The 26,608-nt window shown below is 38.5% G+C and overlaps 1 protein-coding gene across 4 annotated transcripts in view; it reads right to left on the minus strand.

The window, feature by feature from the left end:
• CNKSR2 (connector enhancer of kinase suppressor of Ras 2) overlaps positions 1 to 26,608 on the minus strand; it is a 226,669-nt gene that overhangs the window by 104,751 nt on the left and 95,310 nt on the right. For all 4 annotated transcript variants that reach the window (XM_075521356.1, XM_075521347.1, XM_075521375.1 and 1 more), the window contains exons 7-8: positions 20,660 to 20,719; positions 15,806 to 15,874 (exon numbers count right to left, since the gene is read on the minus strand). In XM_075521356.1, the coding sequence (XP_075377471.1) occupies positions 15,806 to 15,874; positions 20,660 to 20,719 (129 nt within the window). The remainder of the gene's footprint in view (positions 1 to 15,805; positions 15,875 to 20,659; positions 20,720 to 26,608) is intronic.

Consider the following 26,608-nt stretch of genomic DNA (forward strand, 5'->3'; position numbering starts at 1 on the left):
AAATAGGCAATGTGAACAAAGACAATGCAGATGTTCCTTATCATTGGTATAGTGCAATATGACACAAATATATATTCGTTACCTATGTTTAAGCAAGGTAATCACACGTAGGTTGTTGCTACTTATTTTGTACCTTATTACTTATTACACCGAAACTCACTTTGCTTAATATCCCTTATTTTAAGAGCTGATACTCCCATATGAGCATGCCACTTAAGCCAACACTAATGCTTACCAACAACCCTGAATCACAGACATGGTTCAAACCTCACTACTGTTCCTCAGCTACTATGAACCTACTTGTTCTGTTTTCAACCCAGTAAAGTTCATTACATCCAGGATGCACTTCTACAGTAATATTATTGTAAACGAAGAAACAGGGTGTTGACAACATGCATCTTTATGGAATATTTTCCAGCTTCCACAGAAGACTTCCAAGCGTGCTGGAATTCTTATTTTCAGTCCGATGTTCTAGGCATATGGCTATTATACTTTGAATGAAATGAAACATGAACATAATCAACTTAAGCTCGATTCCCACATCCTGGTAAAGTCTCCATTTTGTTTCAACAGTATCTAAACCAAGTCTCTGTAAGTCCAAGCTTTGTGTCTTAATATAATGATTTTATAAAAAAATACCTTGCTATTTGCAATACTGTCATCCTACTCAGAGACTTCCACCATTGCTTAGAAACAATATATTCCCCATAGTTCCATAATGTCACCTTGGGCATATGCAAGGTTTCATTTGCTACCCAAAAGAAGGAATTAAATGTCTACAGTTCATGTAAGGTATCTCTGTGCATTAGCTATCATACACTTTAATTCCCTAATGTAACAACTGAAGGCAGATTTCTGGAGAGGATTCCTTCTGCTTGAATAAAGCAGCACAGGGAGCCTTGAGGAGAACATGATGTGGCCCCAGTTATGGAGTCAGGATGTAAAATTCTTGCCATTTAAGTTGGTAGGATGCTGCATGCGAAAGCTGTGCTTTAAAGCCATCTGTTTCGCACTGAAATAGCCAGAGGAATATAAATAAAATTGTGGTTTTTTGGTTATGCTAGCAGTTTTAAAATTATTTTAAATGCACTTTCATACTTTGCAGAGATAAACTGTATCATGTATTTCAACTAAGCCTTACATTGCAATAAATGGGAGATTATCTAGTCTCTTTACAAGAGTTAGGGCGATTAAAGAAAAAAATCACTTCAAAGCATTAAATCTGATGTATTTAATTTAGAAGCTCATGAATATAAACAATTTAATTTTTCACAGGAAAATTCTGAGTTTACTATAAATTTCAAATGAAGTTCATCCTTTTAGTTTTTACTTAGTTTCCTGACAGGAGTCTTCTGGCTGGTTCAGACAGTCCTTAGTTGCTTCTCATCTTTTGAACAGAAATTACTAAATTGGCCTAAGACGAACAAGTCACATAAGAGGCTGTCAACAATAAATTCTAGGAAATTGATGTCCACGTAGGAGGCATGCTTTTCAGTTCCCACATAGTTTAGATCCCATCAAAATTCATATTGACACAGACTAAACAGAAGCAATCTTATTTGAGGAGGTCAGGCTGGAAAGAGGAAAAGGCAGTGAATATATCTGGAACTGAAAACTGTTTTCCAGAAATCCACTTTAGTGACATGTAAGCTACACTTTAAGTGTGATTTGAATTTATTCTCTCTGTTCTCTCCTCAGGATCTTCCCCTTTCTCATTACCACCACAGTTACCAATTCTCAACTTCTAATCATCAAGTTTTTGGGCAGAGTTTTCAAAGTCGCTACCATATCCTTTATCCTGCCCATGTAGTGCAAAAACGGACGTAATAAAGTTTCATTACTGGTTTGAAAATTCAATAGATAAGTAAAAGGACTATATTAAGAGACAACTTTACTTACATTAAAACAAGCCAAGCAATTAATTTTTAAATCGGTGCACTATACTGACCAGGTACCCATTTTTAAGAACCAAGCAAGTTACAGTTGCTTGCTTTAAAACAAATTTACATTGTTAAACCACGTGCCATCAACAAGCTGTAGTCAGGAGAGGTCTCTTTAGCGGCAGCCTAAGCCCCGTGCTGGGTTTTGCTGTGCAGAGCCTAAATCACTCCTCGCTGCCAGTGCAGCTCATGGCTGAGTGCAGCTCATGGCTGAGCACAGGGAGGGCTGAGGGCAGACAAGGGCAGCCCACGGGTCGGGTGCTGTGCACAGGCGCAACGCAGCCACTCCCTGGGCAATACTGGGAGCCCTGGGGTGGCGGGGGGGGGAAGTGTGCCCACTGCATAGGTGCAGGCCTGGGCACCCGAGGGAGCACAGGGCACCTTGTAGAAAGGTGAAGCCTGGAGCAGGACAGGCCACAGGGGTTTTTTTGGTGAGGAAGGAAGAGGAGGACTATGGGCTCAAGGAGCAGCAAGGGAAGGTGATCGTGGCATGCAAAGATAGGGGAACTAGGGGAAGAGGGAGAGGAGAGCGAGGGAGCACCGCAGGGGTGCCTTGAGGGGTTGTGCTGAGTTGTTTCTGCCAAGGAGATTACAGGAGGAGTCTACTACCAAGGTAAAGGAGGGATAGACAGGGCAGCCCACATCCATGCCCCTAAGGACCGATACCCCAAGGCCAGATGAACAGCACTGCTGGGGGATGGCGTGAGAAGGGTCGTCACCCTCCCAAAGGGGAGGTCAATGTTCCATACCAGGAGAAGCAAGCCTGCGGGCAGGGTGCCTGCAACATCAGCATAAGGCCACCTCCAAATTTCTCATCTCATCTTGCCACTACCTGCCCAGAGGTTGTGGCCAGGCTGGGAAGCCTCACCAGTGTGCTCCAGAGACCCTCGGGACCACCCAGGTTGCTTCAGCGGGGCAAGACAGGCACACAGGAGCCCTGTGCAGCTGCACACAGCTCTGACATATCCTCCTTATCTCCCCTGCCTCTCCCCCTCGCTTCCCACTGCCTTCTCCGCCACCTGGAATACTCCAGTACCCATTACTCCAAACAGCAGAAAGCTTTAGCAGGGGTGCTGTTAGAGGTCTGTTCCCCCAGCCACCACCTGGGACAAGAAGATGCCCCCAAGCTAGATGAGACATATTTTAAAAGACCTCAATGTTTCTTTGGCTTGCAGCAAGCACATCTGGATGACAATATTACAACAGCCTGAAATGTAACTTTTATTTTGAATTCCTATTCTAAATTGCCAAGAACTTTAACATTTTAAACTATTAAAAAGTTGCTGTTAAAGTAATAACCTTTTTTTGCCAGATGAATCTATTGCCTCCTTTATGACAAGCTTGGAAAATTGATAGTAATCTTCCCTTTTCCTGAAAATAAGCATGACCATTCACTGAATCTTTTTCTTACACAGCTGCACCCATGACAGTATTCCCAAACCACTGTGCTCATTCATGATTTCTGTGAGTACTGCTGTATGTTATGAGCCAGAGAGGAGCTCTGCAAAATATTAACATGCAGGCAGCTCAAATACAATTGGATGGATCTAAACCAAGTATTTTTAGGATGCTACAAGATCCAGTTCTAAATAACCTACAGTCTGAAAAATCCAGCATATGTATCCCAAAGAAACCATGGAACAGCTGCATCATTTAAAAGCAGTGCTGCAAATCTAATACACACTGAAACTACATCATCTAGAAATGATAAATAGAACAGAGTCCATATTTTTACAGGCGTATTCCTGTTCAAAGGGTCACCAGAGTCCCACAAAAGTTAATGAGAGCTTTCTGCTTCCATGAAAAGAAAACTGGGTTTTTTTTCCCAGTTACAGTAATTCTTTCCCAAATTGCAGATTTGTAAATGGGAAAAGTAGTAATATCTTTACACTTTTGAAGGAAAAGCAGTATCTTCCTGCTAAATATAACCTGTAAAGCTATGTGCTATTTCCTAGTTAAGCAAATATGCAAAATCCACTCTAGTGTTTAATTTTAAAAGGTTACTGGAATGAGGAGGCAATCAAAATCAGTATTCTTTCAATGATGCCTGTTGTAAGTAGCATGCAGCCAGAGCTCTTTGACTTATCAACTATTTTAATCTTCAAGTTTTTACTCATTTTTCAGCTAAAAAAATAGGATTTCTAGGAGGAAAGTGTATTCACCTTAAGAAATGGGTGGTTTTTTTAAGAACTTCCATATCTATCACCCATCTTGAATTTTATAAATAAAAATTAGTGCATGAGAAAAAAAAAAACAACACTGCGCTTCAAATCACTGTCAAACTACCACACTGTTAAGCAAGTCAGAAGCTGACAAGAAACTATCTGGCATCATGCTGTTAAATTAACAGATTGATTTCCATGAACACTGGCCAGAAATGAGGATGGTCAGCTGGCAGCCCTATGAAACAAATATGTTAGTAGCAAGCATCTCCTTCCCTTCCCCCAGCTGTAGATGCCTCCAAAGGCTAAAAAATAATGGAAGGCCACAGGTCTTCCTCCTCCAGAAAACATTATTGGGTGAGGAAACCACAGAAGGATGTTTACAACATGGACTACCACAGAGATGAAAGCTGTATCTGTATGCGGTAGGAGAAGCAGTGTCAGGAGAGTAGCAGATGCCTTTCAGGGATTTATCCAGCTTTTTAATCTAGCATGATAATGAACGTCCACACTTACATAACAGTTTTCTCTCAAAGAGGAGAGGTTAATAATATTGTGATTGCATATGCTGCAGTTCTAATTAGAGAGTATCTTGGCTGTATTATTTAAATAAATGCAATTTCAATCCAACTTTAAAGTCAGTTCTGTGTGTCCTTAGAATGTCATTTATCATGCCGCACTGTATCACTGTGCAAAGTCACAGCAACACTGTTTGTATGTAAAGTACATTGAAGAAAATCACATCTTTTACTTGAGAAAATCCTGATGTTTCATTAAAACTTTTGCTTACTACCACCAAACTATGAAATAAGTAATTTTTATATTCCTTCTTGGCTACGTAAACTAAAGCTCACAATTAAGAGACTTTCCCAAGAATAAACTAAGTTAGGACCCAAACTGAGAGCTGAATACAGAAGTTACTGCCTCTCATTAAGCTGCTCTAATCACATTTCCCCATCAGAAAATGCATCTGATCCAGAGCATAACTCCTGACTGATTTTATTACCTTGCTCCTTTTAGGTATTTGCACAGCCCCAGTTCCACCATAATTCAACAAACTTCACAAACATCAGTAACGTGACTAGAGAGCGCCTCAGTAATGGAGACAAGCATCTGTTTTATCCATGAGGGAACTGAAACTTGAATTACCCAGGGACACAGAATCAGTTCTGTATTGAAGCTTGGACACTGTTTAATAACAATGCTTACCTTTCACTTTTCACTGATACAATCAACCTTCAGTTCAGAGCTACCTCACTGTTTTGCTTTTGAGTCATTGCTAGCAACATCCTAGAACAAATAAACGAGTATATGTGTTGGGAACAGCAAAGACTCCACCTTTATGGCTTTGATTATATCCTATTTTAGAGATATAAGGTCAGTGACTAGGTACAATTTTTGAGGAAAAAGGGTCTCATTTCCCTATTTCAGGGTATGGCTCTAAAAAATGGGGTTGATTTCAGTTCACTCAGTTTTGGTGTACCACTGAAATTAGAAGCATCCTCCCTCACTTGGGTACCTGCTCTTCCCCCCAGTGACTGGCTGCCGCCAGGGCAATGACTGTAAGGCATCTCTCTCTTCAACCAGGAGTACAGGTAACCAGAAGAGGCAAGTACTGGCAATTTGGAGGGTTTTCATCCAGCCTTCCATCCACTTGCGGAATGTGGATCTCAGCATTATTTAGCCTCAGAGGGACTAAACTTGGTCTTTCAAACCCTCGAGGGGTGTCTCAAGCATCAAGATGTGCATAATTTCAGGTTAAAGGCCTTCCCTGAAGGCAAAGCACTGTGCTGACGGGAACACACAAGTACGAAGCCCAGTCATACAACAGGCAAGAAACCATCAGGTCCTTGTGTAGGGAGCAGAGAAAAGAGGGTTCTGGTCCCAATTCCCAGTGACCACTTTTTTCTGTAATATAAATGCAATACAAACTACACACTTAGAGTGTCTGAAAGCCACGTTGTGATGAGCAGGCCCTACCCCTTCTTCAGCAAAGGCACAGACATTGAACTCTTACGAATAAAGGTGCTGCTACCAGAGCCCTCACTTGGCTGTATTTTCAGGAGCTTCCAGGGAATGTACAGAGAGCCCAGGTGCCTACCTCCATTTCAGCGGGGCTCCCGGCGAGGGACAGACCTCCACTGCCTGAGAAGAGACATTTCAGCATCCCCAGGTGGCCACAGGTGAGCTCTAAAGAAACTTAAGTGCTGACAAACGTCTAAGCAGGGGGAGAGAGTTGGTGGTAAGAGCTGAAGGCTCAGGCAGGATTTAGGCAGACTGGATCGCACCCCAGTTTCTCACAGATTAAGTGGCAGTATGGATGTGGGTGGCCTCATCCTTCCTCGAGGGAAGGGAACAGCCAAGTTCTCCGTATTTCACACGGCATAAGCAACGTGCTCCTCGGGAGTGACCCTGCAGTATTAACCCACCACAGCCACGTCTGCCTTACAGTAACTCATTTGTGCTGCTGTATGCTTACATCTCACAATGGGGATTTGAGGCATGTGTGTGTGCGCATTGCATATTCTCATATTTAAATTCCCACAATGCTTGTCCTGAAATTAAAATAAGAAATATATATAAACATGCATACACACAAATATAAATAATTTTCTTTCAGACTAAATTTACATTATCACAACTTAATATTTTAGAACAATTCCAGTGAGTCAGTAATTCTAACAGTCTTTGACCCCTCTGCCTTTTCAATGTATAAAGTCCCTGAGATCCCCAGCTGCCCTACAGCTAAATAGTGCTGCTATCCTTGAAACAGATGTTTCTTGAGCCTGAATTCATACAGTGAAAATAAATTAACATGTGTACAAAAAAATCGTAAAAAAAATCCTTAAAGATCACTAATAACCAAGCAAACTAAAAAAAAAAAAAAAGCCTTTAACTGAGCTGAAAACTTACATAGCATCACTTAGCTAAAGGAAGGACAGGGATAGGGAGTTAAAAGAAAATGTCATAATAAAGCAGCAATTATTTAGCCATGAGAGTTCTTTTCTTTTCTTGTTCCATCTTACTGCTTTTAAAATAATCAGCCATAGACTATGTACAGCGCTCAAGCCACTGAGGTGTTCTAAGCCACTACTGAGCATTTTCTTAATAAAAATCTACATATTCAGAGAGCATCTACTCAAATCAGGCATAGAATTTCCCTGCTTTAATTTTTCCTCCCTCATGACACAGCATTAACTTGCTTTTCTTACTGTTTTGATCTACTTTTACAACAACTATCACCATCTTACACTTCCTCACAATTGCCTCCTAACTTCATCGGAATAAGAGAATGAATTATGCAACAGAAGATCAGGCTAGAATCTGAAGAGCAGCTGTGTAAATTACACAAAGCACAGAGGTATTCAAAGCTACTGAATCCTAACTCATATGTGGTCCAGGCTGCGCAGAATTGTAGGATCAGCCAATTAATTTACACAACTTTGAAGACATCTCTTCTTACCTTTCATCTCCTTTTCTACAGTGTACTCTGATTTTCAGCAATCTCAGTTAAAAGGAAGAAGATTAGCAGCAGAATAATTCCTGCCTTCTTTTCCAAATACACATACCTGAACTTACACTAACAGTAAACCTTTTAACCTGTTCTTATGAGACAAAAGAAGTAATATAATCTGTATTCTGTTCTACAAGCATCAACATAGTTAACAACAGAAAACTTCAATTTATAGAATCATAAAATCATAGAATCATAGAATCATTTAGGTTGGAAAAGACCTTTAAGATCATCGAGTCCAACCATAAACTGAACACTGCAAAGCCCACCACTAAACGATGTCCCTAAGCACCACATCTACACCTCTTTTAAATACCTCCAGGGATGGGGACTCCACCACTTCCCTGGGCAGCCTGTTTCAATGCTTGACAACCCTTTTGGTGAAGAAATTTTTCCTAATATCCAAGCTAAACCTGGCCTGGTGCAAACTGAGGCCATTTCCTCTTGTCCTATGACTTGTTACTTGGGAGAAGACCCCAACACCCACCTCGCTACAACCTCCTTTCAGGGAGTTGTAGAGAGCGATAAGGTCTCCCCTCAGCCTCCTTTCTCCAGGCTAAACAACCCCAGTTCCCTCAGCCGCTCCTCAGAAGACTTCTGCTCCAGACCCTTCACCAGCTTCGTTGCCCTTCTCTGGACACGCTCCAGCACCTCCATGTCCCTCTTGTAGTGAGGGGCCCAACACTGAACACAGTATTCGAGGTGCGGCCTCACCAGTTCTAATTCTACTTATTATCTGCTACCTGGGCATAAAACATATGCTCTAATCATATATTTCACACATCAGAGACTAGGAAATTTTGAAAGAATTATTTTAACTGCAGAATTTACTTTATTCTCACTATCAAGAAAATATTCTTAACACTGTAATTTAAATTGCCTGCAAATACAAATTGTACCAAGATTAGTAGTCAGTAGCAACTACTGTGAGAGTATGAAAATAATTTTTATCAGGAATATATGCACAAAGTGTTTGGCAGCACATCATCTTTCAGTATTTCTGTTGGAAATATTAATATCATTTACAGCATGTCTTACAGGGCTTTTCTTCTTTATAGAAACACTATCATATGGGAAGAAAAGCAAAACATAGAACAACTGTACAAAATAAATTAGTTAAAATGCCCAGTAAGTTCTGTGCAGAAAGATGAATTTAACAATTAGATCACAAGAATACTCCACAGAATACTGCAGCCATTCTTAGCAGATACATCCTCAGGACTATGGTCCTAAGTATAGCTTGTATAGAAATACTTGATTCAGCTACAGACTCAGTAACTCGGCTATCACCAGTGGTGAAACTATGAAGGCCTACCGATAACATCTACAGAAAAAGTCAACTCGTACTGCAGCAAAATTCCTACTACAGTTACACTGCTTCTAACAGAGACATTGATGCCTCCCAAACTGTAGTCAGTGCTGTACAGAGCAGTCTATGTCATCAATTATGAAAGAACGTATTTTTTTCCAAAGAAAAGTAATGGAAGAACTCAATAGTCTGCTGAATGGTTATTCATATATGTTCATTTAATCACAGGAGTAAACTACCAGGACTCAATGATAATAGAGTCGCCCATTCTGGGGTACAGCCAGGACAGAAAGGAATCTATGTTTTTGAGTGAGCTGTGGGACACAGAAAATGGCAACAGGTGACCAAGACTGCAATCAGCTGGCAGAGACTACTTCTAGAAATACAGTGTATGGCCACTGAACCCACGTCCCAGTCACATGAGAGGATGGGCATCTCCCGTTGCACCAATTTCTTCTATTACTTCCTCAAAGGCCTCCTACAGTAATCTGAGCCTGTCGGAGCTTGACTGTTACGCAGCTCCATCAACAGCGTACCAATCCCCCAGACGAGGCTTAACGTGCCCGATATATATTGTTCAAGTACCGTAGTGCACCGTAGCTGCAGCAGAGGGTCAGGGTCAGGTGCTCTGGAGCACAGATCAAAGAGCCCACTGAAAGTGGGATGTCGGTGTCCACGTCGCAGGACCAAACCTGCCACTCACAAAGCCTGAGGGAGTAAGGAGCAAGTTCCACAACCACTTGTGACTTATGAGTGACCCTGCCAGTGTTCCCTTTCCATTTTGGGGCACAGTCAACCTGGTTTAATGCTTTCAGCTAAGCCAAGCAGGTTGACTTTAAAGTAAGGTAGAAGTGCTCACATAGTTAAGTTCTGTTATCATCTAGGAGACAGGTAGCTGCTGAAAGGCAGCACAGTGTGGCTTTCTGCTGCAACTGAACTAATTCCACTGGCTGGTGACACAGGTGTGTAGTTAAGCGTGAAAATTTCATGTGGAATGAACACAAGGAAATTATTTAAAGTTTGGCAGAAACATGAAGCAGCGTGGGCTGGCCAAGCTTATGCTGCTCTATCTAACACAGATGCGACAATGACTTGTTTGTTAGCTGATTCGTGGTGCCAGAGTTAGAAGTGCAAGTGGATTCCCACACTGACACAGCATGCTATTTACATAAAAATGAGCCTGTGCTCATCCAAGTGGTGTGTGTTTCACACATCAACTCCTAACAAGCCCCAGGGATCAATGGAAAACAGATTCCATGGACAAGAGCATCCAGCATTTGTGCTGCAGAAATGGCAGGACAGCCCTTGCCCATTCAAACTCCAAACTCCAAATCTGAGTGGGGCAGTTCTCAAAGCAGATACTTTATCCATGGAGCTGCTGCCAATGACCTCCGTTAATTTTATTTTCCCAAATATTTACTTCATGTGAAAAATATTTGTGGAAAACTAAAATGAAATGTACCTACATACACACACATGCGCACTTTCCTAACTCTTTAAAAGACTAACTCCTACCTCCTCTTCAGAGTACCTGAGAATCCTTTCTCCCTGGAGAATATTTCTTGGAGAGCACAACATATTTCATCTGCATTTGTCAACTTTGTCAAGTTGTTTCTCTTCTTCATTTATACTCATGTAAAAACATTTGCACTCACCATGGGGAAACAAAAGATCATCTTCCCTCACACATTTCATTTCTGCAATATCACACTTCCTTGACATATGGCATATAAAATAATATATTTCTGTGTGTATTTGCACATCTATGTAGAAAAGAGATAATAAATAACACCATATAATCTCAGCACAAATTCCATGTTAAAGGGAATTGCAAATTCACAGAAACATTTTTCCTTTTGAGAGGATCATGACAATTTAGTTCCTTCATCAGTATTACGCAATACTTACGGAGACAGTAGAGTAAGAATAAAGAATTAAACTGAAATTTTGAGAGGAAATTTGGAGGACAGACTACATTTGCCAAAATCAAAGTACGGTCCTCATATCCTGACAAAGTACAGAGTTCAGGACAGAGCCCTGCAGGGAACTAGGTTACTTCCATAAAGACTTCCATTAACACTTCTGAATAGACCTAAAAAGCTTTTAGATGTAAATCCCACCTCCCTTTGAATTTAAATATTCGTGTAACATTTCTCACACCATTATAAACAGAGGAAGCCCAAGGATTTGGAAAGGATTAAAAACATGATTTGGGAGCTATTACTCTATCTCCTCTTCCATAAAAGCACATGCGTGACAGTAATAGAAGGAAGCTGAGCACGAGGCATATTTCTTTTGAACTTTTATGATCTTGCTGCACTGTTTCGTTGTTCAAATCAGGCATCATAAGAGAATAAAAATACTATTTTAAATGAAAGATGTTGTTAGTAGAAGTTGTTGTATAAGGTGTCAAACATTTAACATCAAAATCTTGGACTGACACTTCTGTCCCCTCCCTTATACTCTTCCAGTCCACTTCCCCACTGAGTCTCGTCAGAAATACCGTTTCCTTCAAAGCCAAGTTAATAAGGCCTTAAATGAAATATCTGTGTTCAAAAAACCTAGCTTGGATCTGAAACAGATCCTGCTAAATAGTGCAGAAAAACTGAATAAACAGAAATATTTGCAACATCATTTTTCTGCTTATATGTGTTTTGTTTTGTTTTTCCCCAAATAAGAAGACATCCACTGCAAACTCCATTTTGGACGCATACACTCCAGAGATTCATGTGCACCCCAAGTTCAGCATTTCCTATCAGCTGGAATTTGCCAGCTCCCCACAAACCTTGAGAGGTTCTGTAGAAGTTGAACTCTTCTCATCAATTGTACAGTGAATCTTAAAAACCTGTTCCTTACTTTTTCTAAGCAAAGATTAAGTTGGGGTAAGGATCTAGAAAGGTATCATACCCTTCTTAAGTGTTTACCCTTGCAGAAAAAGCAAGGTATGGTCTTATAAATGTACCATTGTGTTTCAGAGGAACTTTAGCAAAATCTCCTCAAAGTTTTTGTCCTGTAAATAGAAAAAGAATTCCAGCAACTAAATTCTGTGGACTTGGCTTGGCCCACAAGAGCCCACAGCAGTTTCCACAGTAAGGAACATGCCATATAAAAGCTAGGTGTTCTATACATACTACATGATTCCAAAAAATCCAATTTCAACTGTAACTAATAGGTGTTAAAGACATTAAACATACCAGCTGCTACATGAAACAGATCAATAACTAACCATGTTCACCTTTTTGCCAAATTAAACGTATTTTTTCCATCATCCACATTTACGTATGTTCTGACAAGTTTTAGCTAACAAACACAAATTTTGGGAATCCACATGTCTATCACATGGCATATCATACCTGTATTAAATCCGTAAGTCATATCATACTTGTGTTAGAAGTATATGCAATGTGCCAAAAATGCCTCCAAAAGAGAGAAAATATGCACAGGAGATTACACAAGAACAGCCTACTATTCAAGAAACCTACATCATCCTGAGTCTATACCTCCCTGTTTTCTGCTTGGACTATTTTCTCTACAGCTTTATCACTGATGCAACCAGAAAGAGTACTGTGAACAGTAATAATTCATGTAAGCAATAATATTGTTTCCTGCACTTTCAGTTGGTTAAAAGGAGGACTATCTTGAGGCAAAATACGCTCTTGAATTATATATGGGCAGAAACATGAGCACTGCAGTACAGTGCAAATTCTGAATTGCCTGAATGACTTTTTTTGTGTTTACATTGGAAATGTTTTAGACAGACAGGCTTTTAGAGGAGAATTAAGGATGGAATATACAGGGAAGTTTAAGGGAAGACAGTGCCTAAATCCTCTGAAATTTAATGGGGGAACCATGCCTCTTAGTTACAGAGCTATTTAAAAAAAATTATATTCTGTAAGGCAAAACTGACACAGAAGATTCACATAGCTATCTAACCTCAATAAACCACAACTTAAAGGACAATTTTCTGAACATTAACTTTTGACTGACTTCAGGCTTAATCTTATTATTATTTTATTTTTAAAATTCAGAAGATATTTACATTCCGGACCCCCTGCCAGCAACAAGTGGAATACATCCTGTTACGCATGTTTTCTATCAACATAGCAAAAGATCAGGGCAATCACTTGAAATCCTTTGATTTCACTGCCAAACAAAATACTATGAAGATTAGGCATCACTACAAGCAAACAGAGGATGTCAATAGAGAATTTAAAACTATTTGACACCCAGTATTAGGGCACATATAATAAAATTAAGTGACATAAGTCACTTAACTATTCTTCTACTTTGTCACATTGCTTCTTTGAAAGCCAGTGGGCTTTCTGAAAGAACAGCCTTTTCATAATTATTAAAATGTGATTCTTTTAAGAAGTGTTAGCTAACAAGTTGGATTTTTAAAATAATTGCGTGGAATTTCTCTTCCCCATATTTATATTAATTCTTTGAAATATATAGTACTGAAAGCCAGGTATTAACTTCACTTTGACAAACAGAATACACTGAAATAACTGAAGAAAATAATAAAAAAAAAAGGTTTAACTGTACAATAAATTTAAAGTTAGATTTTTTTTTAGATTGTGATTCTCCAATTACAAGACAGCACTTAAACAACAGTTACATGTGAACAATAATTCCCTACAGTTTTAGAGTTAGATCTTTAAAAAATTTAGTCATAGTTATTTCTATAGTCAGTATGAGTGATAATGTATTGTAAGTTACAAGGAGCAAGCTGAAAAACAGATCCTGTGTTTTCAACTGCTGAGCAGTATACGAAGTGTGAAAAATTTCCATAAACAGAAAAGACAAAATGTAGTATCTTCACAATTCTTTATCTCCTAAGTAAGAATCACTGTAAGTAAGAATACCTCTTCTCCCCAGAAAACAGACTCCTAGAACTGGACAGTAAATTCCTTATGACAGGGGCCAGAGTACAAAAGGACTGACTTAGACTCTTGCCGAAAGAAAAAGATTTAAAAAATGTTGCAATACCTATAGAAAAGATTGAATATTTGGGCTCTCTAAATTGGAAAGTGAATGAAGTGCACCTTTGTAAAGGTAACATGGGAGGTGCTACCACATTTCTAAGAGAATGCTAGCTGACTCCTGCTGTGGAAAGGTGACATTAAAATACAAGGAATTTACTTGCATACAATACCAAAGATGCCAATTATTTTAATTACATTGTTTATACAACAAAGCAAGAGCATACAGAAATGTGTGATTTAGTCTATTACTATACATATCCTTTACACTAAATGTTACTGCTGAAAAATTAAATTGTTTGTCTTAGTTCCCTATGGTCCTTTTTGCTAGAATTAAATCAACTCTTTTTTCTGTACATATCAAAATACCTAGGCTTTACTGATGCAAAAGCCAAAACGCCCAAATCCCACATTCAAAATTCCATCCAGCTAGGTAAGAAAGCTCATGTTAAGGCTTGTCAAAACGTTTTTATTATTAGTGTTAGGAGTAAGAAGCTGATCTTTCCATCAAATAAATGCAGTGTAGGTGTGTCAAGAAAACTAGAATAAATACCTAGTTGATTGGAAATTTTCAAGTTGACAAGGCAACTTTGCTATATAGCACCATCAGAATTTGTTGGAAAAACTAGCTAGCATAAGGACTGAATGCTAGTTGATGTGCTTCTTCCAATATGTATACATTTTGATAGCCAAAATAATAATGTTCTAAAATGTTTTTCATATTAAATTGATGTCATAAGCTTTCTTAGTGCAGAAAAATAAAGAAATTAGTCATCAACTGTACATGTAAGTAATCATGGGATACAATACTCATGAAGAATCTGTATGGCCAAAAAAAGTATTAAAATGCACCCTGATCTGCTTAGATTTATCAAATTACATTGCACAGCTCAAAAGATAGCTTCTCATCAGTTAAGTTCCACATATGTACAGTATAATTGATATCAAACTTAGCTGGAGGGTATACTGAAATATTACACTAATTTGTGCAGAGGAGCTGACATGATGTACAATGGCCTAAAGCTAGAAGTGGAACCCCATGGCGAATGACAAAACACACTTTTAACAAACGACCGCTGTATTAATAATGGTGATCTAGGATATTTTTTTGTCAGTGAAATTGCTTGCAAGGACACATGTAATTATACCATATACTGACTTTCACTACTTTTCAGAAACCTTATACTTTGGAAGAAGAATAGTTGCTTTCTATAATGACAGTCTGCTCTTTTCTGTTACCAAGCCTTACCTTAGAAAAGGTAATTTTATTTTAACAGTTCACCAATCCTAAATAAAATCACCAGGAACTAACATGCATCTGTTCACACAAAGAGCAATTTGCATGGTGTTAGTCTTCTTGCCTATCATATCTGAAAGATTTGTTTCATCTTAACTTTCCAAGTTTAAAAATCTGTATTTAAATTAAACTAAAGGCCCTAGGCATACTATGGGAATTTTACATGCTTTTGTTCTCAAAAACCATGTTCTACACATTCCAGTAGGTTTGGAAAGTAGTAAGTTTTCCAGCTTCCAGGAAGCAATCTTGACCTTAAACCCACAAGGGCACAACAGTTTCAACTCCCTGCATCCCTTCAACCCAAACCTTCTATTACACTAAAACCAACTGTTTATTAACAGAGCATGGGTAAGCAGAAAACACCCTAACATATCTGCCAAGCCACAGCTATTTAGCCTAACTTGATACCTCCAGTGATACTCAGAGGGGCTTAGCTTAAGAACTTAAGAACTATGTGGTTTCAGAAGAGAAAAGGAAAATTTAGACATTAGAATAAATAATGATTTATAAATACACGTTTTTCTACACATTTCTTCTCTACACATGCTGATGTGCCATGACACCTCTATCTCCGATTGACACAGAACATAGTTATACATACCACAGTTTGGTGGTTAACTTGAATCACTTCATCCCCAGCATGGATTTTCTTGCACCGATCTGCAGGTGACTGAATTTAAAATAAAAGAGATGATAAAGAATACAGTTCTTACTGGTCATCATCTCTCTTTCAGCAATATGATTGCTAAGCTATGTAAATCAGGTTAGACTGATAATGACATTCTACAGTGAAATAAAGAATTAAAGAAATATTTAATAAATCAGTTCATTGTTGTTGGAGAAAAATAATCTGTACTATTGTACACAATACAATCAAATGTTAAGAAAGGTATGAATATATTTTTATTAAAGGGTAACCAAGTCCTAAGGCTTTCTTCTTCATTTCATTCTGCCAAAAGAGTGATTTAATCTGCCTGACATCTCTTAAGCCTTGAAAGCCAATCTTTGGCTGAATTTTGAACCTATCAAGACTGATTGGCAATTCCTCATAGACAAATTTCACAATTTTGCCTTTTTATTCTACAATGTTTCAATATGTTGCAGAGAACTTCAGTAAATTACTGGTCTTCAAAGAGTACACAAGGAGAGAGGATTAGGTTAGGTACCAGCTTTCCAGGAAGATCATGTAAGTTATATGGTAACTTAGTTTCAGGGTCATTATTAGTGTGAAAGAAATGCAACCAGCATCAAAATCCTACAAAGATCACACTTTCAAAAAGCAAAGCAGTTTTCTTCTTTGCTTTTGCCTCAAAAAAACGCCCCAACAACAACAAAATCCAACCTAAAAGCCCAACAAAAAACCCCAACCCTCCCCCATAAAGCAACATCCCCCCAAAACTTTCCCTTCTTCTGCCTTCTATATTTATAGTAGACCAACTGTTTTCTAAGGGAAATACCCCTATGTTTAGAGGAAAATAAGCTCCTTAAGCTTTTCATAGAGTGACAATGCTATGATTTTTCTCCCAATACTGTGGCCGCCAGCCTATGAAGGCACTTAATCAACTTAAAGGTAGGTGAGAGACTGACAGTTTGAAAAAAAACGAGTTGCTCAGGAGCAGGTTTCCAAAAAGCTACTATGAGTTTTACAGAAAGGAATGAAATCAAATTCATTTTCAGGTGAGATAACAGGTCATCTAGAGAATATGCTCCAGGCCTGAAATGTGGACTGTTTGTAATAACCTATCTACCACATCCCCATTCAAAATATATGTCCCATACCTACGCCATGACTTTCCAGTACAATTCCACGTAATTCATGGCCTAAGTTAAGGACAGCGTTTAAATGGAAGATATCCAAGAGAAACATGAGGCTGAAAGAAGGGTCACTCATGACTCAGTCCTAGGAGACATTGCACAGAACATGCTAAATCAAGCTGGGCTGGTAAAAGTGTAATTTTACCTACATAAAGAACAGCAGCCCTGACTTTTTGGCACTATTTCAGCATTAAAGATGTTGGCTGAGTGACTTGGGGAAAAATTTTAACACTGGTGATCATGATCTATCTTCTGCCTGCCATTTCACTACTCACACTTACTCATTCATACCTCTAACAATCTTTATAATTCTCCTATGTAATACTGCTATTTTAGCTCAGATGTAGTTACACCTAAGACTTTCAAAATGTCAATGCAAGTGAATCTTGTGTCATTACCCTTGAACTCTACAGGACTGCATTATGATACAAATGTTCTCCTGTATTGACTTTAGCACTTGCAGCTTAAATCTTGACAAAACATGTATTTTGTGTAGCAGTTTGCCAAGCCAGTAAATATGGTCTGAGAATCTTCAAATTGGAAAAGTCTCCTTTAAAAAAACTCATTGCAATTATGCCTCAAACACATTGCAAGGTGAGGTAAAAATCATTTATCCTGGAGTCTCAAGGCTGTGGTCTTACGAAGAGGTTGCAACTCTTGTTCCTTAGCACTTTTTCCTCCCAAGTAAAGAATATAGACCTTGCTGCAAAGAAATAGTATCTTTTATCATCATTATTTAAGAAAAACAGAGGAGAATTGATGAGCTCTTTCTTTTTTTAGATGTATACGCTGAACATTAAGCAAAACATCCATTCAAGAAGTCCTACTAGGAGGAACAAAGTGTGTCACATCACAGATATATCTTCATTAGCTGGTAATTCGGTTCAACAGGGAGTGGAACAACAGATGGAAGTACCTGTCACTGAGGCTCACACATTGATACATTACAAGGTATTCAGAATCTGCTTAGGATTTGTTTTTCAGAATAGATTTAGGTTTGTCCTTTAGGCTAAATGTTGTCTTTGTCCCATTCCCCCAGTATACCCACAGTGTCTGAAAGACCAGTTTAGACCCCCTGGAGCACATTTATTGCATGCCCAGAGTGGAGATTTTCATGTTACTTCTTCTGAAAGGCCTCTCTTCCCTGAGATCTAAGGGCAACCCGCAAACTCGACCAGTGCACAGTAAGTGGGGACACTGGGAGTACCCCCTTCAAAGTTACACGTCTCCTGCTGGAGACGCACTGCATGCTATTACTTTAGAAAATACTCTCTCCTATTGGAACACCAAATTACAAAATGGCCTTATTTGAAGAATACATTCATTTTGTGAATTAAAAGAATCTCTCCAACATGGTCTCAAAGGGCTACTCAACAAGAAAGCCATAATCTCTTGCTGGACCAATACACCCTTTAGATTTGTTACTTCCAAACAAAAGAGAGAAGATGTGAACCAGAAAGTTCAGCTTGCTCTAATGCTACAGGACCACCAGAGAGAAGGTCTTATGGGGCAGTGACCTGTGAGGAACCTTGCTCTCTCACAGTTCAAGTTTCAGAGCTCAGCTGCTTTGAACCGAAGGGCTGATGTGAGAGAGATGACTCCTAATGCTGAACAGCAAGATCCAAACTCTAACGGGCTTTGTAGCTGGACATCAAACACCTCGAATGGCAAACAGAAAAAGCAGAACTGTGGTTACAAAAACTACTATGTTACATTAATGTGGCTAGCACTGCCATGCTACTGTGTTTATTAAAAAGACAAGTGCTTCTCTGTGATCTTTCAGGGAAGTATCAGACAAAAAGTTGTGCCAATGTCTCACTTGGAGGAGCACGATTGGGAAGAAGGCAGCCACAGAATTTTGTTCAAAGGGAAGAGAATTTGGATTCTTACTGTTTCCTAGAAGTTAAATTGTATCACAAATAGTCAACATGTCAACATCAACAGGTCAGATCACATCTGCACCATCATGACCTTGCAGTGGCCATGCTGCTTACATGTTTCTCCTCCCATCTATCAGAATCATACCTGGTTTTGGTTTTTTTGTCGTTGTTGTTAAAGGAAGGAGCTAGCAACTGTGTGTTTAAAAGCAGGAGACAACTTACTTTCTCTAAGGCGTTATTCATTTTCACAAACGCTTTAACATACAACAGGTTTTTCCCTAGATAGCAGACTACAGTTTCTCGGTCTGCTGTGAGCACCTCCAGGGTGTTACAGTGAGTGAAAGAGTTAGTAACGAAAGCAGAAAAGTCATCACGACTGAATCTTCCTGACATGGCTTTAAATTATATTCATGAATCACAAAAGATAAGAGTTTTGAGGGAATGCATTAAGATTTTATTTTTATCTTTGCCTCTGGGAAATTAAATCCAATATTAGTAAGTCATGGAGAGAAATGGTTCCTTTTTTAATCTGAGAGAAATTCAACTGTAAAAACCATCCTCTTTCTTTCATATGTTTTCTAGATTAAGCTCAACTATGGCTCTGTTGTTTTTGTTTGGTTTTGCTAATTTCATTGACAATATCTGTAGCTGTAGGTCTGATTCCCTAGAATTTTGATTTCAAGGTTGAAATTCCTTATGTTTTCCTTATTCTGAGACAGGTGGCATTCACAGAAGTTCTACAACAGGTATTATCTATTGGGTATAACCCGTGGATATCCTGCCCACAGCAGAAGAAGAAAGAAAGAAAGGCTATCAGATTGCAGTTCCTATGAAGGGATGAAAATAATATTCCTATTTTATTGAGATGGTAACAGAACCTCACTGCACATCAGAGGCAGCAGCTGTAAATACCGTGTAGGTAGTTTGCACTTTCCACAGTATGACACAGTAGCAGGATAAAACAAACATTTCTGACAGCTTCATTTTAAGAAAATGTCATCAAAATGTTTGAAAGGAATTGCCTAAACCATTATGGAACAGTTCAGTGTTGTTTAGTGGCTTGTTCCATGTTCATTGAATATTATGGATAGAAGCCTTTCCTCCCAAAATGATCATTTTGCTCACTTCCTAACAGACAGCCAGTTCTCTAAATACGGTGTACAAGGAAAGGACGTTGTATTTCAAAGGCAGTTGAAAAGCAGTCTATTATGTTTTGCTTGCTGTTTAATACCTTCAGTGAGAATTAGTACACCGATAATAAGTGTTCCTTTCTATAAGCATTACTCAGAAGTTCATGCAGAAATGTATGGTTACTTGTCAACGTGAAGGGATGTCCTAATTTCCATGCATTTATTTATTACAAAATAAAGCTTGATAGATGGAAAATATAAAAGCTGTTTGTCTAATACTGCAGCAAACTCCAGCATATCAGCCTATACATAATAAAGACATTTATCTTTTATTCACAGAGCAAGGTAACTCCAAGACGGCTACTTCCTATCTTGACCAACTGCAGCATTTTAGGTGTCTTCCAAGAACAAATCAAAACTGATTCCCCTGGTCCTCAACTGGGAACAACTCTTCCAATTCTGAGGTAAACAAGCACAAGCGTTTCTGCTGTCCAACATGCTATTGGTCCTCAACAGCCAACTAGCACACTTTTGCAAGCAAAATGTAGTCTATAGGAAAGGGAAAGCATAAACCACAGGTAAGGTCAAAAAGGCTTCCAGGCCTGAACATACAGTATCAACAATACTTACATTTTCTGTTGTTCCAGTAATTACATGGAGACCATCATATGTTGATTTAATGTACATACCCTAAGAAAAAGACATCATGGGAAAGAATTTTTAAAGTGTTTCACAAACCATCACCATCCAAACATAACTTGCATATCTTTAAAAGAAAAGCCCTTCTTTCTTTGTTTTGTCTTTCTTTCTTTCTTTTCTTTTTTCTTTTTTTTAAGATTTGTGGACTTAAAATACATGCCATGAGAAATTTGTCTCTGGATAGGAAAGTGCTTTCTGATACACTTCAAGAACAACAGCTCAAATGATTCTGGCCCTAATTAGCAATAGCAAACGAAAACTTTTACCACAGTCATCTCTCTAAATAGTCCCCATTTTTTTTAATATACTCCTTCAACTACAAATATAACAACACCTAATTACAAAAAAACCCAGAATTACAAATTGTGTTAGGATGATCAATACTTCCATTTTGCTTTGGAAGCTACAGAAGACTTTAAAAGATCTGGAGTCTCTGATAGGCAATGCTGCAAACGTAACTTTCAAACTGATAACCAATGCTCAGAAGTGTGCTTGCAAAATGGCTCTAAGCCTTTCTGATAGCCTCACTCATTCTCAGTGAACAGGTCAGCTACAAAACTGAATGATGAAAACTTAAACATCAACTGTTAGCTATCCCATTTCTTTCAAAAATATATGGAAATGGACAGATAGCTTATGAACAGACAGAAGTTCCTGCATGGGTAGTCTGAGTCTCTCAGACTTTTCATCAAGTCATAATTCAAACATTTTAACAGCATCCACTAAGACAGTGAGAGAAGGAAAAAGGAGAGATAATTGGTATACACTGAGCATTCAAGAACTTCTGAGGAATCTCCCTTCCCCGAAACAGTTCATAGAAAGCAGGTAAATATTGAGCACTTGAGTAAACATTATCTCCATAACCTACTTTTTCTTGTTTTAATCAGAGTGCCACAAAGAAGTCTGTTCCTAGCTGAAGAACAGGGTGCACTCACTGGTGATTAAGTATGGTAAAGAGGCAAAGAAGACATATCAGGCTGGACTAATCTAATTTGGGAGCAGAACTCACAGACATTTTGGTAGTGGAGTCAAGGAAGTACTCCCCACTTAAAAAAGTGGGTGATATCCACACCAAAAAAAAAAAGGGACTTTATGAGTTTCTCAGGAGAGGGGGCTCAAAACTAAACTCCTATTTTGCTCTGCAAAATACATAGCAGTAATGGCATTGAATCCAATTGTCATGTTGGGCTGTAACAGCTAGAAGAGAACGAAGCAAGAATCTGCTTGTTACTACACAGATAGGAAGCCTCTAGCATCAGTATTCAACTTCCAGCTCCTCTATGCACCTTCAGCAATGTTTCCATTGATAGGCTCCATGCACGCAGTTTCCTGCTTAATCCAGTTATCTCAAATATAGAATGGCAATTTCTTATACATTTATCCTCACAACACCCCTGTGAGGTAGGGAAACATTAATATACACACATTTTACAGACAGGATAATGAGCCACACAAGAGGCTGCGACACATTGGCAACTGTTATTTGGTACTCATACCTACCCCAAACCAACAAAAAGCAGGACCTAAATCCCCCTCAGGATCTGGATCTAAGTGACCTGACCACACCTCCTGCGACATGGCAAGAGCTGAAATCACAGTGACTTCACAGTGACAGGAACTATGAGTCAGGTCCCCACACAGAGCAATTTCTGAAGAAAGTCACGTCTTTGTCTTTACTGACAGCGAGTTACTGCTTTCAACTTAAAACATCAGGGTGAAATCACAGGATAAAGTCTCACATTTAATAGTTACAAAGTGTTTAGTTTTGTGCAAAGCATTATTCTAAAGGATAGTAAGGTCATCCAAGTATGCTATCATGGCGGAGTGCAATTCACATCTAATCTAGTCTTTTCTAGAAATTTAAAAGACTTTGAAGAAGCAAAAGAGGAGAAAGAATTTTTGCAGAATTTTCTTTAAAGGCTAAGATCAAGATTTTGCACGCATTGGGAAAGAGAGGGAAGAGGGAAGCTGCAAAAAAAAAAAGATTATTTTTATTCCACACATCCAAAATTAATAAATGTTACACTAGTACTATGCCACATTAATTTTGCAAGAGCCAACATAATTCTGTTTACAAAGCAGCTTTTAAATGGGGAGAGGTAACATTTTGCAACAGAAAGATGAGCTACCCTTTCACCCATGTTCCTCCACGCCTTGTTTTAAGTGAACAATATAAGGGAAATGGTACAGAGAAGAGAACGTTTCTGGCTTATTGTTTGATCTGGAATGGAAATAAGAATACTATAGACATTTAGAAGTCTTCTCCTCTCTGCCTGCTTGTGGCTGCACAATATCAACAGTACTTTTGGTGATCAAGAATACAGGGGAGATTAGTGTGTGTGCTGTTCATTTGTACTGAAACAAATTGACAAATACAGATCTTAGGTATTCAAAGATAATGCCATGGTCCCTGTGAATTTACAAGAATCAGTTAGGTCAAATAAAAGGAAAGATAATTCAGTTAATATGATTAAAATAACCATAAGTTAACCTAGGAATCAAGAACAAATGTATGCCTAGACTAAAGATTGGGTAACTCATGCTTAATTACATCACAGATTGTCCTTCCTGATCAGTTATGGGTAGAATTCTAATTTCAAACCATACATTTTATCTTGGTGCAAAATATTATTCAGTTAAGGGTTAGAAAAGAGACCTCGTACCTTTTTTCTTTTTATTTTTCTTTCTTTTCTTTCTGTTTTTTTTTTAAAGAATGAAAACAGAATCTGATATACTTTTAACATATTTTACACAATGCTGGATGGAAAAGAAAAGAAGATACTAGTTCTATCACACACATAACTGAATTTATACTCTTTCACTGTGACATCATCTTAATGGCGTTCCCCCAAGTTGCACGTGCCTCTTTAACCCCAAATTGTTCTCAGAACCCTGTTCATAATTTTTTCCCAGCTCCTCCAATATTTCAAGCCAAATAACTCAGGAGAAATATTAGGAACAGCAGTACACTGGATTCCTAGAAAATACTTTCTAGCTAGGCAGCCAGCAGTGCACCTTTAACCAGCTGCCACACTCTGCTGTATCTACGACTTGTATTATATGAGTGCTTTTTCACATAGCAGGCTCATTTTGTGTTTGCTTCAGCAGGCAAAGAGGAACCCAGAACAGTCAGTCTCATGTTCTGGGGTATTCACCTTTGCATTTCTGAATCTAGCAAGCTAGGTGAATAGCTGCTACTTGAAATCATATCATAGTACCTGAACTGACTACGATTAAAATGATAGTATGAACAGGAAGAACTGAAATTCAGGATTAACCCTTGCCACAGTTCTCTGATATTCTGTTCTATATTAAAAAAAAATAAAATAGAAAGGGACTGTTGAAGAAAAACTTCCCAACGAAAAGTGGTAGCTATAACTTGGTTACCTGCTTTTTGTCTAACAAAAGGGCATACAGTATTGTGCTTCTTTACTAAATACACTCAACTCTTTTCAGTCAAGCAGTAATATTTTTAAGTCTGTTTCCTGGCAAAAGATACTACCTAAGCTAGTCAGTTTTGTCTCTTTCTAGAACATCAGTAGTGCAAAACCACACAAAATTAAATTCTGCTTAATGATACAGACAAAACAACTTCCAAGTCCTCAAAAAAAAAAAAAAAAGGCCAAAAAAAAGAAAGAAGTGATTACTCATGGGAACATGCTGGTGATTGCAAAGCTGACCACATTAATCCATTTCAGAGCTTTTTACAAGAATTTTCTACTCTGACAATTCTCTTTTCACTCTTATTTCACAACCACTGCAGGCCATACCTCTTCCTGCAGCAACACTCACTGGAGAACACATGTATGCAGCCAGTCACATAACCACACCTGGGCAACAGACCAGGCATAGAGGAAAGAAAAAAAAAAAAGAAAAAAAAAGCAATATCAAAACCCACCCACCCATAATACTGCTTTACCCAGTACACAAGAGTTTCCCCACATCACACCCTAACAACATTTTCTGCTTGCCAGGTTATTTAGTCTGTTTATCTGATAGGTCTTAACTAGTTTTAAGACATTGTAAACCCTGTAACACAATTACCTTTTTGTTCTGCATTAAGGTATTAGACTGACAATTTACATTTACCTCTGACTGATACTTACGTTTCCACAAAAAAAAAAAAGGTCAAACATAGTGAAGGAACTAACTGTGCTGATTAACACATCCTGATAGTGCTCCGATGTGTTTTAAGTTGTAAAAACTCCAACCATTTTCTCAAATCCATCTTGTGTTTACCATAGGAGTTTAGGGAAATAGCATTGTTTTCCAAACCTTTTACTTCCTTCTCTTCTCCTTTCCTTTTTCTCTCCCTGATCTACTTTAGCTTCTCAGATATTAAATTTGAGACGTGTTAGATATTCTGTTTATGCTAGGCGACAAAGAAATCTTCCCAGTTAGCAGCCATCCTTGTCGTTTTCCTTCTCCTTGAAGTCTTTCCATCTTTATAGATTTTATTTAGTGATTCGTAGAGGCAGCACAGAACTATCATGTGGGTCAAAAATCTAGAAGTTGACAATAATACATTTTTCCATCTCCATCGTTACACAAAGCCTGGAAGAAGGTCCAGAATTTATCAAGGTTCACATTCATCCAAGTGCTCCTGATGTGCAGAGGATATTCACAACTCCAAGCTCCACCATCAATTCTTAAATCGACACACTTAGCACTCAACAGGGTGGTACTGATATGCATTCACTGTATCTTAATTGAAGGATTTAGTTTAAAAAAACGAACAAACAAACAAAAAGCCCAGCAACCCAAAAGCAAAGCTTTCATACAAAGCACCAAGAGCAACCTGACAAAGGTGATCTGTTAGTAAGACTGGCACTGTAACAAACTGAAAGGTATGATATTTACCCTCCCGGCGCAAATATATCATCCTTAGTTCCTGCTCTGGAGAGCTCACAATCTAGAGAACACAGCACAATACAGAGGCAACAGAAGAGTGGCATACAGGCGAGGACGAAGGGGGAAAAAAATTACCATATCAATATAGCACTGTATCCTTCTAAGGCTTGTACACTGCACAGTTGGTATTTTCCATTTTTAAAAAGCACATATAATAATTTTTATGACAATGACATGGTAGTCCTCAGTCAGCATGAAGACCCTGTTCAGCTGGTTCACAAATAGATATTAAAAGAAAAAAAACTGCCTTAAGAGCTTCCAGTTTAAACAAACAAGACAGACAGAGGGTATAGAACAGAGGCACAGAGGGGGAAGAGATTATCTGATCAGCAGGATCAGACCCATGAAACACATTCTTATTTCCAAAAATACTGCTCAACATTTTTCAGTCACTGGGGGTTGACACCACCCTACAGAAAGCCTTAAATAAGGGGAAAAAAAAAAAAACCAGTCACAAGACAGAAAGGAAAATAAGAGCTTAGATAAAAATGGACAGAACTCCAAAAAATGTGGTTGAGAGAAAGGGGAAAAACATTTCTTCATTACAGCAGAAGACAGGATTTTGAAAGGTTGACTGCAGTTTGCTGGTGGAAGAGGTAAAATTACAGGAGAAAGAGAGGGAGGAGAGAATCCATGAAAAACTGAAATCCTGGAGGACTAGTTTGAAATGGATTCAGAGATTAAAAAGAAAGCCAGTGGAGGAAGGGAAAACAAATAGCAGGCTAAAACAAAGGATGGGGCAATATTTACTGATCCAAATGTTTGGGTTTTCTCTCATAATTTAATTGTGATTTGCCAAAAGAGTGGAAAATTAATTTAGTGTATAATTGCTCTAAATACCATGGCATACCAAATTTGTCAAAAAAACAAACCAAACCAAAACCCAAAACCCAACAACCACCAAACCACAAACCAAAATACTCTCCAAAACTGCACCATCCAAACAACTTCAAAAACTTGCTGCAAAGA

This window comes from Mycteria americana, chromosome 1, assembly GCF_035582795.1.
Source record: "Mycteria americana isolate JAX WOST 10 ecotype Jacksonville Zoo and Gardens chromosome 1, USCA_MyAme_1.0, whole genome shotgun sequence".
Lineage (NCBI taxonomy): Eukaryota > Metazoa > Chordata > Aves > Ciconiiformes > Ciconiidae > Mycteria > Mycteria americana.